Source organism: Zerene cesonia, chromosome 29 (assembly GCF_012273895.1).
Source record: "Zerene cesonia ecotype Mississippi chromosome 29, Zerene_cesonia_1.1, whole genome shotgun sequence".
Lineage (NCBI taxonomy): Eukaryota > Metazoa > Arthropoda > Insecta > Lepidoptera > Pieridae > Zerene > Zerene cesonia.
In genome coordinates, this window is record NC_052130.1 from 3,104,666 (window position 1) to 3,122,711 (window position 18,046).

General features: G+C 32.2%; 2 protein-coding genes across 2 annotated transcripts; one reads left to right on the plus strand and one right to left on the minus strand.

Annotated features, from left to right (window-relative positions):
- The first annotated feature begins 5,116 nt into the window (after positions 1-5,116).
- Positions 5,117-10,464, plus strand: LOC119837953 (general transcription factor IIH subunit 3). Its single transcript, XM_038363749.1, has 9 exons — positions 5,117-5,259; positions 5,636-5,816; positions 6,662-6,760; positions 7,162-7,258; positions 7,669-7,785; positions 8,267-8,395; positions 8,807-8,942; positions 9,673-9,709; positions 10,333-10,464. Exons 1-9 carry the CDS (start codon positions 5,244-5,246, stop codon positions 10,394-10,396), a joined length of 876 nt encoding a protein of 291 aa, XP_038219677.1. The 5' UTR covers positions 5,117-5,243; the 3' UTR covers positions 10,397-10,464.
- Positions 10,465-13,404: 2,940 nt separating this feature from the next.
- LOC119838007 lies at positions 13,405-14,886 on the minus strand. Its single transcript, XM_038363819.1, has 2 exons — positions 14,698-14,886; positions 13,405-13,548 (listed from the first exon to the last, which is right to left on the minus strand). Exons 1-2 carry the CDS (start codon positions 14,884-14,886, stop codon positions 13,405-13,407), a joined length of 333 nt encoding a protein of 110 aa, XP_038219747.1.
- Positions 14,887-18,046: the final 3,160 nt, after the last annotated feature.

The following is an 18,046-nucleotide window of genomic DNA, read 5'->3' on the forward strand; positions in this document are numbered from 1 at the left end:
TATATTCAATGGCGCAGCAGCAATTTCTATCAAATTAAAGTTCTTACACCACAAAAAGCAATGCACAATTAATTCAAATTGATTTCCACTTAAATAAACGCTGGCCGCGAACGATCAGAATTTCAAATTGACCTCTAGCAAGCTGGCAGCACCGTGTAAAGGTTCTTTTTTGATTCCAATATGCCATTTAAACGGAAAGCGCCAAAAGAAATAGTAGCCACGGCCGAGTTAGGTTGGCCAACCTGATGCTATCTTGGCAGTTGGCACACCTGACCGACGCTAATTGGACAATAAATCAATTCTTCCCCGCTTCTTATTGGCGAATCGTGGCATTCCAATATAGAAAATTTGGCCGCGTGATATTGACAACATGATAAAAAACAATAGCCCGTTATCTTTTCTTTTGTGTTCATCTCGGGCCCCGGTTCTTATTAAGGCTGAATCGTTTTATGTTTTGTTTGTTGACTCGAATGTCTTATCGCTTAGACAATTTGTTTTTGGGAGCTCGTTAAGGAATTAATAAATCATTTATTTTAATGCATTGCTCTTTAGTTGGCTACCTACTCGTTTTTCAAACAATAAGAGCGATTTAATTGGAGCTTTATTTGGTTTCTGCGTTTACAACATTATTATAGCTGTCATATTTTAAGACATACACTATAACATATAACATAGTTTATGCAATAAAACAATAGACAATTATACCATAGGTATATAGATTTCAATAGTGCGAGGGCGTCATCCATTACGGGAGTTATTAACAAAACGGAACGCGCGTCTAACTAATCTGGGTGCGTTCTGAGCGTAATTAAATTCTAAGAACAAGCGAGCTATTAAAGCGAAACGGTAGCGCGACGCCCATTATGAAACGGAACGTGCATAATTATTTCGTTCCCGCCTTTTTTTCTTATTCCAATTTTGAATTTCGAGTAGCGCTAATGTACCGTCGCCGTACTCGGGCACGTCTGGTGTACCTGGTGTACAATGTTCTCGTAAAATCTTATTTCAATTATTGAACGAGTTAAGTAAACGGATATGTTTATGAACTGTTAATTATTGTAAATACGTATTGCTGTTTTATTTTATATTGACCTTATGTAAGCTAGTAGGTAGGTACGTATACGTAGTATCAACAAGTTTATAGTGTTGTTACCATAATTAAATTTTATGTTTTACATTATACATTATTTAAATAAAATGATAAAGTAAAGAGTTATCTGGTATGTAGGTAAATGCCATTCATAGATACAAAATAACTATTTTATCGAGATAAACTAGGAAGTAAGTACCATAGGTACATATAACTTATACGCACTACACAGTTTTACCGGACCACCATTATTCAAAATGAACGAAACTAAAGTTGATAAAACGTTACTGAACCTACGTAAACAACAAATTACAATTGCACATATCACGTGCATATTTTACAAAACAACACGCACAACAATGAACACTCCGCTTTAATCGAATATTGTCTATGATTTCCTTAAACCGTGTACTCGCGCCTTAATTGGAAACCATTTTCAAAATTACCCAGAAGTTGGACGAATACAGACCACCGGCGCATTCAAATAACGCGTATATCATTAAAAGTTACCATGTAAAATGACAGGTAGCGTGCTGTCACATCCTTCATAATATTGTGCCTGTTTATCTCATTGTTCCATCTCATCTCGCACTGTTAACATGTATTTTGACATATGACATAAGTTTGTCGTATCTTAGGATTGGTATCGCATGTACTATGGTGTATTCAAACTTATGATTTTGAAGGATTGTCTGTTATTGTCATATTGTTTGAATTTCTAGATTTGAATAATGTATGTATAACGACTTCATTTTAAGTGTTTCATCTTCATTTTTAAAGTACCCAATTATATATGAGTAGTTTAAATAGAGGTGATATAATATGAACTACCTACCTACATAACACCTTGTTTTACTTCAAATCTCTTTATAACAACCTCTGCCATCGTAGTGATAACCTTTACACTAACAGAATACAATACAATATATAATACAATTATCTTTTTTTGATTAATGCTTATAAAAATTGTTTGATGAAAACTGTATTTAATTAAGCAATATAGCTCTATACATCAATTTATGTTTTTAAAAATTCTCCAGCCCTATCTGTACAAATAATACCAAAACAGTCCACAATTTCAATACAACATACTAGCAACATCGATAAAACGTTTCTCCAACAAATGAGCTCCCGTCTTACGTTCATAGCTCGACGCTTGTAAATCAATGTAGTAGTGACGAAAGGTGGCGTTTGATGTTTATTTTATTGTAATTAAAGCGAAACATATATACACTATTAACTATTGAATAATACATGAGCATTTATGACACAAAAAGCCGCTATTCGAAATTCGAAATCACCAGAGGCTCTGTATGATTTTTTTTTTTACTCAAAGACGATGGACAACGACCTGATTATGTTCTTGTTGTTGAAGTTTGGTTTTGTTTATTGTATGTGGTAATTGTTTGTCATCAAACATTTATTTAATACACAGAGTTATTAGAATCATTACATTATTATTTAAACATAATTTTTAATTTGGTTTGCTCAACCTTTGCAACGCATTATTTAAGATCGATTTTATGATATTAGATAGTGAGAATATATTACTTTATACTTAATTATAGTACTTACAATTACAACCCACCTATAGCGATATAATATTTATATCTATTTGTACCCAAATAGTTTAAGAAAGGAGACAGAGGGGTGTAAGATTCGTTTTTTAAGATCTACGCTATAATATAGTTTCTAATGAATTCAATAATTAATAATGAACCACCAATAATGAATGCACAAAGTAGGCCAAAGGCATAAGGTAATTGAGAGAGTTGTACGCATTTTTCATTTAATTTTATTGCCAGTTGCAATAGAGAAACATAATGTATTAATTTCACACTAAAGGATTAGGGTTATCTTAAATATTTTATTCAAAACCTATATATTAAGTGATTACATTCTACTAAATAAATCTAAAAAAATGATATAATATATTCATAGTAAAAACCCAATTACATAAGTTTTCTGTTGAGATCCTATCACAGTTGGCACGAGGCAAGATTTCCATTTGAATGATGGATACGACGCCACTGTTTTTCGTCTATGTGTATCCAGGGCTGGTTCACTCCAATGATTTTATTATTATAATTAACAGCAGTATATGACATTAAGATTTAAAATTGCAGTGGTCAGTAATTTTGGAAAATACTTTTACTTTCCGCTAACTTAAGGGTCAAGATAATGTTATTGAAATAAGTAATAATTCTTAGCCATTCTAACAATAAAGACAATCGTAGCTAAAAACAGTTATTTGTCTTCATCCGAAATAAATAGCAAAAAAACCAACATACTTAAATATGTAGATGTAGATATTACAAACCTACATATTTTAATCGCAATTTTTTCAATGCTTAACATTTTATACATTATCTAATTTATTGAGCAATTCATGTAATGGAATTCCAAAAACAGCCTACGCAAAAGCAGCAAAATTAAGAGTTTAAAAGTATTTAACAGGAATTGGCTCTTGCCACCTTGTCAAAACGGAAATAGAGTGGAAATAATCGCTACAAATGAAGACGTTATAGCTTCAAATTATAGACATAAAAACCATTAATTAACAAGTAAATTGCAACAAAAGTTGAATACGTAATTAGCCGTTTTAAGTGTTTATAAATGTTTCAAATTATTCTCATTATGTTATAATCATACTTTTTCTCAGCATAATAAGATTTCAAGAAATTAATTGTGTTGATATTTGAATTTTCATCTGGGATATTTTTAATTGCCATAGACAATTCGAATTATTAGTAATAGGTTTGGATTGGCAGTTTCTATAGAAAAGAAAAAGCTTTTTTAAAGCTTTTAGTGATAGAACTATTCTTTATTTCCATTTTTGAACATAATTCCTATATTTAAAAAATGTCTATTATATCTCGCTTAAATGGAAGAAACTACGACTAATTTAAGGACTAATTCACACTCTTAAAGTTGTAACGAAAAACTTTTAAGTCGTATACCCGTTAGTATTAATAGGCATTATCTTATAGCCTAAAATAACTAAATTCTTTGACAATTTATTATTTAAACGAACGGATCATCTTGGTAACAAATAACAAAACCTTCAATAGTCAATTAAAAGAAAACAATAATCTATAACAAGCTAACCCTGCTAAGATAAAGTCGGTTGAATGGACAAGAATGCCTGGAATGTTCTTTTGACAAATATGAATCTAAGACGGCCTGACATCTGTCCACGCATGGTCATCCTACAATTAATTAAAATTAATACATTCTTACGAACTTGCCTATAGATTAGATTGGGTATCATGTAAATTATTGTTATGTCTTCATTATTGAATTTATTTAAAAGTTTATAAATGTATGCTCGTAGAAATATTCGATTTGAAACAAAAAATTTATGGTAATTTATTAAAATATGATAAAATGTATCTGATTGCTCTATCATAATATGGGTTTGCTTATTCTATGGTTCTAGAAGTAGTTAAGTTATAGGTATTAAGAATAGAAACTAGTAAGTAAAGTAGTAGAAGGTGGTAATATAACTGGCTGGATTAATATTACTGGCTTATTTCTTGTGTATTTATATATCTATATATATATATATATATATATATATATATATTTGTTTATGGTAATTTTTATGTATTAAAATTTGATAAAGGGTGTATAATCTTCCCAATGTGACTCTAATAGAATTGTACAAAGCAAAATTATCCTCAAATTTAATTGAAGTGAAGTAAATAAGAAAACAATAACGTTTGTAGATATTTTGGAAAAACAAACTAAACCGGTAAATACAGGTGGGATTTCTACGTAATTGAAATTCGCTCGTTTCAATTCCTTTGGTCAACGTTACTATTCGTAGTTAGATCGCATTTTATACAAATCTGGCAAAAGCTACCTATCCTTATAAAAATACTATCAAAAAGGCTAACTTCTTTTCACCTTTTTTATACTATATTCCTTACAAAAAAAAAGTGTCATTAATCTCTTGTCATTTGTCAATGTCATTCAGAGTAAGAAATTTAACTGTCAATTGTCAACCGCTTCTCAAGGCTCAAGCCAGTGTTTGTGTATATTGCCGATAAATAAAAGTTTAATGCTGTTTTGATAAATATACGTTTATATCTTGGGGCTGCATATATTTTTATGAATTTAATAATAAAACAGTTCTCGTGAAAGCATTACAATGGCGGACGATGATGGTAACTAATGAAAAATAAAATAACTCATGATTTAAATATAATAACAAATAATTAATATCCTCAAAATAAATGTCGAAAACTAATCTGAATCACCGATATTATAAGTCTTATTGGCCACGCATAACCAGAGTAGCTGAAATTTAATACACTTTTATGAATACTTTATTATGATTTATATTATAACCTCATCATTGTTTTACTTGATCATCATAAAATTGACATAATACGTAAAATCTTGCATTTATAAGTAACACTAAAAAAATTTGAACACACTGGCACCAAATCTAGTCTTAAGTAATTATTTAATTAGTTAAAGCTAACCCATATTGGTTAGCTTTATTATTCTATTCACTTATTTTAGTTGTAATATTTTCAGCACCATCTGATAGCAGTACTCTAGTTATTATAGTGGATACAAACCCAAATCAAAGATATATCACAGAGGACCCAAAGATTCTCACAGGATGTTTAGACGCAGTAATTGCCTTTGCTAATTCACATTTAATGCAGAAATCTAGGAACCAATTGGCCGTTATTGGTTGTCATTTTCATAAAAGGTATTATTTAAATTCAATTTCAAATGCCATTTAAACCTTAAAAGATTCTTCTTTATATAAAACAAAATAATTTTCAAAGAAATCTGTGTCACCTTTTCATGGATTTACAAAGGTCTTTATGTATATAAGCAATTGGCTTTTACCTCAAACTGAATAGTTTTTGGTTATAACATACACTTGTAAGCTGCTTAAAAACAAAAACTGTTATTTGTATTTATTTCCTATTATTAATGCGAAAGTTTGTAAGGATGTGTGTGTGTTTGTTGCTCTTTCACGCAAAGACTACTAAACCGATTGCTATGAAATTTGGTACGTACTACGTAATACTACGTAATAGTCCTCATCTTTACCTGAGCAGTGAAAAAGACATTCATGTAATGTATTGCGCTGCTGTATCGCTGCTTCCTGTCACTATCAGCATCCGGCTGCTCATCCTCAGCCCTGGGGATGCTTCTCGACGTATCTGAAATACATATTCTTATGTTATAAACTTAACAGGTGTTGGATGACCATCCTACTAATATTATAAATGCGAAAGTTTGTAAGAATGTGTGTGTGTGATTGTTGCTCTTTTACGCTAAAGCTACTAAACCGATTGCAATGAAATTTCGTACGTAGACAGCTGGACAACTGGAATAACATACAGGCAACTTTTTATCCTGATATTCCTACAGGATACGGACTTACACGGGTGAAACCGTGGGGCGCAGCTATTATTCATAAATAACAAACAAAATTATTTCCTCTTTGTTATGGGACTGGACTGGGCTTTTGATTGGGAAATCCTCAGTTGATATGAACGTTGTTATATTACAGTTCTTGTAATAAAACAAAACTATTTTCAGTGAATACTTATACCCCTCTCCCGGCAAACCGTTAGATGTAAGACAAATTGATGGACAATATGAGCTATTTACACTTGTTGAAAAAACTATTAAAATGAGGTATGTACTATTAAACTGTCTATACATAAGCATTGTAACTCAATTGTACATAATATTATACCAGAACTATTCTTGAATATACATATATATCCATACTAATATTATAATTTTAAATAATGTATTTTGTTGATTCAAAAGCACTTGTAAAGTAAGTCTAGTAGAATGATAAAGTTTTGAGTTTGAATTAATACTGTATAATTTGTTTAGATAGTTACAATTGCATTGCATACATACTGCATTGTTTTAATAAACATTGTAAAGTATCTAAATAGGAAAAGAAAATCTTTATTGCTTGTTTTTTTTTATTGATTTTCTTTTAAACTACTATGCAGTGGACTAAATATCATAAATATACTAATGAAATAACTGTTAATCACAAATTTTTGATTCTTTTTTTGCAGATTAGTGAATTTAATCAAAAGCCAGCCACATGAGGAGAAACCCGGTGAATCCCTACTGGCTGGAGCGCTGGCTATGGGACTGTGTTTTATTGCTAGAGTTAGTAACATGTATTATAATTTTACAAATTGAGAAGAGTTTTTGACGTATTTTAAACGTGATTAATATCCGTGACATTATTTTTATTCCTTTATTTCGTATATTATCGAGATATGTGGGTAGTCCACAAATAACAATTTTCGCATCACTGTTTAGATCAATAGCTTTAATGTATTAGCAATATTGTAGTTATATTTAATAAACTTCTTGTGTCACAATGTTTGTTTCCTCTGAAACGGCTCGACCGATTCTCATGGAATTTTGTGTGCATATCATATTCTGCTATAACCTCAATGAGTCTTTCCCAAAGTGGGTGCTGACGGCCTAGAGGCGATATATAGATTTTTTTTTATTTTTATTTATTATGGTCATCACCTGTTAAGTATATAATATAAAAATATGTATTTCAGATGCGTCGAGAAGCATCCCCAGGGTTGAGGATGAGCAGCCGAATGCTGATAGTGACAGGAAGCAGCGATACAGCAGCACAATACATTAATTACATGAATGTCTTTTTCACTGCTCAGGTTAAGATGGAGACTGTTAATAAAACGTTCATTTTTAATCTCTAAACGGCTGATGAAGATGCTGTTTATGATATCTGTGATAGATATAACTAATACTTAAAATGCAAAAGTGTGTTGGTTTGTTGTGATAAATTAAAATGATAATCTTAGTTCAAATTAAAATAAATTGGTGAATTTACATAATGTTAATTTATGTTAGGTGACATGAAATCGACATATTTCTAATGTTGATTTAAATATGTACAATTTAACGTATCATCATAGTGATGCTTTAATATTTTTTGGCATACATTCTTATATAAAATGTTTTTTTTTTTTTTGTAATCTCTCTAGTACATTTGAACATTTATAGGCTTCTAAACTATGGCTAAGTAGTTTAGTTCAGTTTGGATGAAATTTTATAAGAAGATACATTGTGACCCGAGGATGTAATACTAGAAGTATAAATCGATAACATATTGTTATTTAAAAACAATTTCAGAAACAGCAAGTACTTATAGATGTGTGTTCCCTCGACAAACACCTCAGTCTGCTGCAACAGGGCTGCGATATTACTGGAGGACTATATCTCAAAGTACCCTCCTTGGAGGGTCTCTTGCAATACTTATTGGTGAGATGTGATTAGTTAGTTAATTTATAGAAATTATTATAGTCTATGTGTTTTGTGTTCTTATGTGGGAGTTGAGCATGTTTTGGCAGAAATTGGGCCAGTTTGCACCGGGGAAGGTACCACACTGCCATAGATCAGCATGAAACAGTAACATGCTATGCTGTGTTCCGTTTGGACTAGCGGGGAAGCTGGAGGCCCATATCCATTTCATCACCCTTCAAATGAATTTATTTTTTCATAAAAATTAACATAACCTACCTCCTATCCTTTACTTTAATTTCTCACCATACATCCAGTTGTCTGGAAGAAATCGCCATTTAGCGACAAGACCGCCATTGGATCTGGAGCAATTTCTAATAGTATCAGAACGATAAAGCACGAATATATAAATAAATAAGTTTATTTTTCCAGTGGGTGTTCCTGCCAGAAGTATCGGAACGCAAGCAACTGGTGCTGCCCGGCAGGGGCCGAGTGGACTATAGGGCCGCTTGCTTCTGCCACCGGGAGTTGCTCACTATCGGCTATGTGTGCTCCGTGTGTCTCAGTGGTGAGTTTTGTTGTTCACTAGCCACTTGCCCCGGCTCCGTCCGCATTGAGCCAGGAAACATTTTTTGTCAATGTCACTAGAAGCTAATTTGGCTTTGTAATGGTGATACAGTTTTTTCTCAATTGGTGAAATAGTTTTTGAGTTAAGCAACCAACATACTAAAGGGAAATTAAATGTTTTCCTCAGTACAGTATTATGTCACGATTAAGACTAGTATTCCGCCCGCGACTTCACGTGATCGAAGGAATTTCCCATGGAAGTGAGACGTTTCCCGATGAGGATTATTGACTTTAGTCAATAAACTATTGTATTTTTAATGCACGCACCTTCATAAGTCCGACTCTCTTACTCTCTTAAGTCGTTATACACACGCACACACGAACACATCACACACAACAGACACACACACGATCAGTTTCACTTTTGCACTCACTTTATAACGCTGACACAGTCTCATAGAGTGGAAAGAGTGGATCGCTTATAGCACAGGTCTGGTACCTAGTTTAGTCGACCGTCGTGTCTTTTTATTGTAAATTTGTTTATAATGTGGGTACAAAGAAATAAATGTTTAAATTTCCCCGAACCTTGATAAGTGCATAGAGTTTGAATTTAATGTAGTCTTAAGAGTCGGAACATAACCAACATAAAGCTAATAAAAGCGTTAAGTTATAAGATGTATTTCAAGTGTATATAATGGAAAATAATACAAAATTACACCATTTTCTTTCAGTGTTTTGTAAATTCAGCCCCATCTGTACGACGTGTCAGTGAGTATTTATTTATATTTATGATTTAATCTTCCAAGTGTTTCAACAGTTATATTGATAACTAGCTGCGCCCCGCGGTTTCACCCGTGCAAGTCCGTATCCCGTAGGAATATCGGGATCAAAAGTTGCCTATGTGTTATTACAGTTGTCCAGCTATCTAAGTGTCAAATTTCATTGCAATCGGTTCAGTTATTTTTTGCGTGAAAGAGTAATAAACATACACACACACATACATGCAACCTCGCAAACTTTCGAATTTATAGTAGTCCAGCCATCCTTGTGAATGTAATCACACTAATATTATAAATGTGAAAAAATTGTTTGTTTGTATATTTGTCCGTCAATCACACTGAAACTGCTGAACGGATTTTATGAAATTAGATATACAGACAGGGCATGAGCTGACTTGGGTGATGGGAAGCTTCTTATTCCAAATAAATGCTCATAAATTGGATGGGTGACCAATATTTTTCCGTTGCCCGTTCCGTTGCCCCTTATTTGTATGGAACCCTCAGAGCTGAGAGTCAGACTCGAACTTAACTGATTTTTATATTCCTTAGTAGATAAAGAAACGTAATAAATATTCGTTAATTTGTCCACATTAACATCAATTGTATTTTCAGCACGGTGTTCAAAATTGCTGGTCCGCTTCAGATCAAACCGAAGAAGAAAAAGATAAAATTGTAGTTTGTTAATTTTTAAATAATTATCAATAAATAGTTTATATGCAGAAATATTGTTTGTTTTCTTTAAAAACAATTTAACATTTAATAAAATGATAAGAATAGAGGACGTATAATTTTTATTTTTTTATTTTACTTTGTTATTCGCGAATATCGGCAGTCAAAAGGTCAACGACATGAGGAGTGTCATGGTAGTTTTTTCTTTTTTATGTGATAGCGGGCAACTAAGCTGGTGGTTCGCCTAATGGTAAGCGATCACCACCGCCCGTGAACATTCGTAGAGGCTCAGACCTCTGAGAATGCGCTGCCCGCTTTTAAGGGATAAGGGATGAGGAAAGGATTGATGACTGGAAAGAAGGAATGGACTGGGAAGGGCAAGAAAAGGAAATAGGCCTCCGGCTCCCCCACTCACCGTACGAAACACAGTAGCAAGCTATTATTTCACGCCGGTTTTCTGGGTGGGTGTGGTATTTCCCCGGTGCGAGCTGCCCCGTTTCGTGCCGAAGCATGCTCGACTCCCACAATAAAGTTATTAAATAAAAGAAAAGTATTTTATATCAGTCTTATATTTCATAAAATACATGGTACATATACATTTAAGACCTCTTTATACGTATTAGAAGCACAGCATTAATAAAAGATCAATCGTTTTTAGATACCATATATTCCTATAAATGGTATCGTTTAGAAAGAGAAAGAAGATCGCAGTATGTATCCATTTGTCTCTCATCTCAACATCCGGTATATTTCTTTTCCGTGTGAACATTGAGTCAAAGGGGAGACAGAGTACCGCGATCGTCTATCTCTTTCTAATGTAGTCGGGCCTAGAGACACTATAATACTTCCAATTACGAAAACCCACCAATAATCACTATAAAATTGGTCTTCGGTTAACAGTTTTTTTTTATAAATCCTCTAACATTTACATTACAACTTCACTAAAATATTTGAATTAATGTCATTTAAACGAAATAAAGTAAAATTTTATTCAAACGTAGATAAACGCCAGAGCATCTGTATCAAAATGTCATACAAACAATTAGCGTTATCGCATGCGAGCTTACGTGAGAAAACTCATGTTTGACAATCTGGCAGTATAGGTAAGGGCACCTATTTACATATTATATTATATTTTGATTTGCTCCAATATTATTCGTATAAACAATATGAAATTAGTTAGGTACATGGAGTTAGTTAATTCTATATGGCTAGTTAAAATTGGGTAATATTCTATTATTCTATAAGGAATTAGTCATTATTCTCTACAAAAAGGCAGTTTTACGAATATACCGTATACAATTTTTTCTTGTGTTTGATTTTACGCGAGTATTATACATTTAGACATTAAAGAATTTAACTGGGGAGACTGCCTCTCCGTGACCATGTTCGCTATAAAGTGTGCGAAGTGTCGGGTTTTAAATAACGTAATGAATAAACAGCGTTCAAAATCCGTTAAAAAGTCTGTGATTTCTAGAACGTTATACAATTTTAAAACATAGTGCCTTTTAGAAAACAATACCAAGTAGGTTTGTATTCAAAGAAAAATATTATCTCGTTATATAATATTGCTAATAGACGTTGGTCTACAACTGCGTACTGATAAATATGAAGAGGGCTGAGATAAGGGTGAAATAGGTAGGAACCAATCTACGAATAATGTTAGATTGTACGTCAAAATACAACTTCTTATACACACGTTACGTCCTTTTTTAGTCTTCAAGTAATGATATCCTAAGTATTTATAATATTAAACGACAATCTTCTTTTGAAACATTCATTTAAGTTGTATGTACAGCATTTTTCGTAAAAAGTCGTATTTTCCCTAGTTAAAACTGGTGGTAACTAAACATTTTAAACCAAACGATATGAAAATATCTTCATAATAGCTACTTAAAATCTAATGAACAACTTTCAATTGAGAACAGAACTCTTTATCACACAAAACTAATCGTAAATATATAATATCTTGAAGTATTGATGATATTATGACATGTTTGACGCCACACTTAGCCTATCTAACCATCACTCATATCTACTATCACTATACTGAAGGCATCATAATATAGTTTTTTCTACGTGCATACATAATATTATTCTTGTTTTAATATAGGTACACATTTTTTAATGTATCGCCAACTGTAAAATATACTATAGATACAATTAATATATCTTAATCACTGATACCATGTTATATTTTAAAATCTAACAGCCGTTTATAGTTATACCGCCCTTTTTCGTGCATATATAATAACATATTCTCCTCGCTCCCTCGCTTACATGACTCAGGCAATTACCTCACTTTCGTATTGCCATTTAAGAGCGAATCCAACATATCTATAAGTTTAAAATCATCTTAGACCTAAACTAATAAAAATTGTGAACTTTGCCCCCTCAAGTCTGTATATAATACCATTGCCACTTCCCACAATCATATAATTTACAAGCTAAATGACATCGGGAAATACGTCTATTATCATAACCCTCATTGTGACAAGGGCAATGTCGTTTCACCAATTTTATCTCACAAAATATATATTTTCCATTTATATATATCAGTTCGTCTAAGGACACCAATTTTCCCCTAACTAATAGATATCGGGATTTCTTTAAAATGTAATTTTCCATACATCTAGGAAAGAAAAACACGCGGCCAGCAACCCAGAGCTAGATGACTGCAAGATACAGAGATAAGCTACTTTTATGATCAATGCGTGACATTAGAATCGCATAACATGTTAAACAGTGTGTAAATTTCTGAGAATTAGGTATACAAGTTGTCGTTTTGTTCTAAAATATTCCAAAAATTTTATCACCAATACTATCTATACCTCTCTCTACGCTCACATACATCTAAATCTCTCAAAGCTCTATTTTATTTATGATTCCATTTTAATTTCAAAGAATCACATAAAAGTAATCAATTTATTAACGTTCATACATACATACATACATTTCTTAACACTCATTTAACTCTGTCTTTCATTTAAAGCGTACCTACTCATTAACACAAAACTAGCTTTTATCGATAATTTCAAACGCATTATCGATTTCTTCATCTGTGTTCAAGACATCTGTACTGTGACGCCTCTTACTCTCCGGCTTTCCTTGCTTTTCTTTACTGCCAGCAATTTCGGCCTTCGTTTTATCTGTATTATCCTATAATAAATTTAATTAATTAAAGTTTTTTATTGATAAGTGATTAAAAGAAAACAAAACGAAAGTATAATTTATGTTGTTTTATGGTCAACCAGTTGCGAATGTTAAGTTAATAATCGTTTTTCACTTGGGTGTTCGCATATTTGAACTGTTTAGACTCTTTTAGTCTTGATTTTAACACTTTTAATGGACAGATTTACTTCAAACTATTCACTTAAGTATAAGGGATCGGTTCGATCGGCTCTCGGATCTGGTTATCCTGATTAGGATCGCCAGGATTATATAATCTCCTTGCGATTTCTCTGTATCTTATAGTCTCTCTCTCTCTCTTGCAAGTGTTACAATTTATTTGATTTATTTTTTTATTTTCAATTAGTCCATGTCTCTTATTAATATTACTTGGAGAATAATCCCGATGAAAATAATTTGATTTTTCGGGTTTTAGAGGGATAATATTCAGGTACCAAAAAGTCTTGCAGAGACTCACTTATTACTTTGACTTAAAGATAGTAGATGTTTCAAGTAATGGACGATTTGAGGCTTGGAGGGAAGGGAACAATAATTTTTCGAGCCATTGAGGTTTTCGACTTATCGAGATTCGGCTTAAAGGAGGTTCTGTATAAATAGTATATCTAAAAATTCATGTTCAACTGTTTCTACAATTCTCTCTTCGTGGTTGCTATTAAAGGACCTTTAATATTTGCCTTTACCTACCTAATATATTATTTTCTTGAATTAGGTAGGTATAGTATCTTTGTTTCGTTGCTAAGGCCGAAGCCTTGTATCATAGCTGATTATCACAAACATATGATAAACGATCAAATCGTTTTATATTATTTAAATTCAGTGTAGTGACCACTTATGATAGTCCGATTTTCTTTAAATTTTCTTGTTCCTTGAAATTCATAATTTAAATAGATACTTTCACATTAGAAAAGTTGACTAAAATTCCCCTACATAATAAAAAGTTACAGATTCCTGAAAACTATTTTAAATATATCAACTTTACAGAAAATTATCGCAAAACTAATTCCATAAAACAAAATAATTATGTCACAAATAAGGTTTTCATAGCTATGTAATTTTCATTTAATGATAAAAAACATTCGGGAACTTCCACAACTTCCCTATAAATATTTATAAGCTCACCTGACCATAAACATCCAAAGACAACGATTGTCTCTTCTTGTTAGCCTGCCGCATTCTACCAGATCGTGATATAGACAATTTCCTTCTGAAATCTTGTGGTGGGATACTGTTCTCTTCGTCTTTCTCTTCAAACCTTGAGAGTTTTCTTCTTTCCGTTGAATTGAATAAGGATTTTATGATCTTTGCCATTTTAATTGTTCAAATAACCATGTTAGAACTAAATCCAATTTATACACCTGTAATCTAAATAGAATATCACTCATTAATAGTGAGGTAATTAATAGAATTCACTTACAACATCAAATTTGTACAAATTTGAACATAACAACAAATCTGCTTATTTGTCTTGTATTTGTTTAAATTTAACCAGGTTCTAGCGACGCCTTATCCGTAAGTAAAATTGTTCAATACAAAATAAAATACAAAGAAAGATTCAGACAAAACTTAAAATTCTATCTAGGACGAATTGCTAAATTCAGTACTTTAAGAAATTAATCTCAAGATACTGATTTTTCCAGACACATAAATACATTAAATAATGAATAACCCAGTTTATTATGTCTGTTTGTACATGCGTTTATTGTATTTCCTCTTATTTTTTTTATTACAATGGCTTATACGTTTGCCTCTATTAAATAAATTCAAACTATTATTTTATAAATAAAATTATAGTCTTACCGTCCAATAAATTAACACATTGCATTAAACATTAACATTATCACCACCGGAAACCGAATCAAACACAATCGTTGCCAATTATTGCTACCGATAACTCTGTTTAATATTTCTATTTGCACCTGATAAGGCATAAGGTGCAAGCTATACTGCATTGTATATAGCCATGATTATTTACCATATAATATAGATAAGATAAACTGCGATATCACGAATTATCTAAATATAATATCGCTTTTTAGATAATGTATACGATAACCATAATAGCTAATGATTATTATTGTTTCGCTTGATTTTGCGATACCCGTATATTTTAATTTAAACATTACCCTTTTCAAGGTTCAAACGTAGAGGTCAAAGTTTATATTAGAAATAAGAATGAATGACTGATCCCCTTTTTAATGATTTTTGCTTCTTTGTATCTGCTTAGATTTGGACAATAATTGTTTTAATAAATGTTTTGTGTACCTGGGCAGACATGGGCCGAATAGCTAGTTTGAAATAAAACCACAATATTGTTTTACGGACAAAAGAAAGCTATGTAAGCTTTTTTTCTCTGCATTTTTCAATGAGACGTTGATTTTTAATGCTAATCAGAAATGGTCTAGACTCTAGGTGATGTTGGCGAAAACACTCTTAGACTGTAATATCCTTCTATCATGTCGTTCAATACTCCTCTAGGTACTCCCCGTATTAGGACCTGGATATTGAAGTCCGGCCCAGAAGCGTAATAGAGAACGTTATTAAATAGTAACTACCCAAAAGTAGTTACTACCAATCCATGTGTGGCCGTATCTGAGGTTTATAAATAAGTAAAAAAGGAGCTGGCCGGTAATACTGCTTTGTAAAGGACGCAAATATTTTTTCGGGGCTTTGTCCTCCAGGTGATCGCAGACCTGAACATCGTCAGAAATTATGACTCCAAGAATATTAAATAAAGTAACTAGGGCTGGATTAACTGGCATCCCCAATGTTGTCATCTTACGTAAAAAATAGCAGTACAAACTTCGAATATAAATTAAGACTACATCTCTCAGTATTGACCTTTAAAACACGAATGTAGCCATTTTATTTTAGTATTAAAATAAGACTGTTTCCGTATTCACTTTTTATTTTAGTGAGTGAAATATTGTTTATAATATTTTATATACTAGTAACTAGACCATCGTCCCGGCTCCGCCTGTTTTATCCCAAGGGAGCAATTAATCAGGACAAAAAGTATCCTATCACCCAAATCAGCTCATACCCTGTCTGTACACCAAATTTCATCAAAATCCGTTCAGTATTTTCAGAGTGATTGACGGACAAACATCCAGACAAACAAAGTTTTACATTTATAATATTATTGTGTTAGCAATAATAGGTACCTCTTGGCTTATCAGCCCACTATATTTTTTTAATTCTCTATTTATTTATAGAGGGCAAAATCTATACAGTTCCTACCATATTATACTATAAAAGCGGGTATTATACTATACCCGCTTTTCTGACCATCGCTGTTGCCTGGAGGAGATAGCTATCCTTAGAGATAATATTGTACATTTGATATACTTAAAAGCAGTGGTGGCTCAGTGGTGAGAACCTTGGACTTCAAAATCGATAAATCGGGGTTCGAGACCGAGCGAGCGTGCAGGAAATAAATTGATTATTCAATTTATCTGCACATGTGGATAACATCACCACTGCTTAAAACGGCGAAGGAAAACATCGTGCGGAATCTGCCAACAACAGCGTGGTTGATTATGGCCTGAACCCTCATAGGAGGTCTGTGTCTCAGCAGTGGAAACATGTATGGGCTGATGATACATACATGAACAAGTATAATACTTGTTTATTTTTTGGTGCACAATAAAGTATTTTTAAATGTTCATTTGTATGAGCTGATAAGCATCTTAATTTGTTTAATCATTACTTGGGCAAAATTTATCAAGTGAACTAGAATTGGCAGACGGACTAATCTAAATAATCGACTATTAATGTCTTATCATTAATAAATGTGTATATTTTATATATTCAGAACGTGATACTTTTTTCCGAATGCGGCAGAAGGGGGGGTTGAATTTCATGTGTATAAATGTAATTTGTGTGGAAATTAATAGAATAGATAAGTGTTGATAAAAAAAATTAGTTGTTTTGGTGCCAGTCATCTGAAAAAAAATTTTTCAAAATACATCCGAGTATCAAAATATTTTGTTTTAAATATTATATCAATAAAACATACAATTTAGTGTTTGGAATAGGCTTAAAAATAAAAACAGATAATATAGTATCTTTTCAGTTCTTCAATGAATTTAACAAACATGGCAGATATTTACGATGTTCTGATATATCACGCCTCGTTGCCAAGTTTCATCAAAATCCATTCAGTAATATTGGCGTAATGGAGTAAAAAACATCCGTACATCCAAATTTTAACATTTGTAACATGATAAAAATATCTCTTTTTTTTACTTAGGAATATCATTAAAGAAAAGAAAAAGGTTCAGTATAAAGCGCTTTATTAACATTTCGTTAAATCAAATAGCAAAGCATTATACAAGCTCGATATGATTTTTTAATCTTTGAAATAGATACATTCCCAGTTCATAAGAATAGTGTAAGAGTTGGTAAATAAAATGTCATGGAAAACGGAATCCTAAAATTTTCACCTCATTACGAGGTCATCATTAAATTA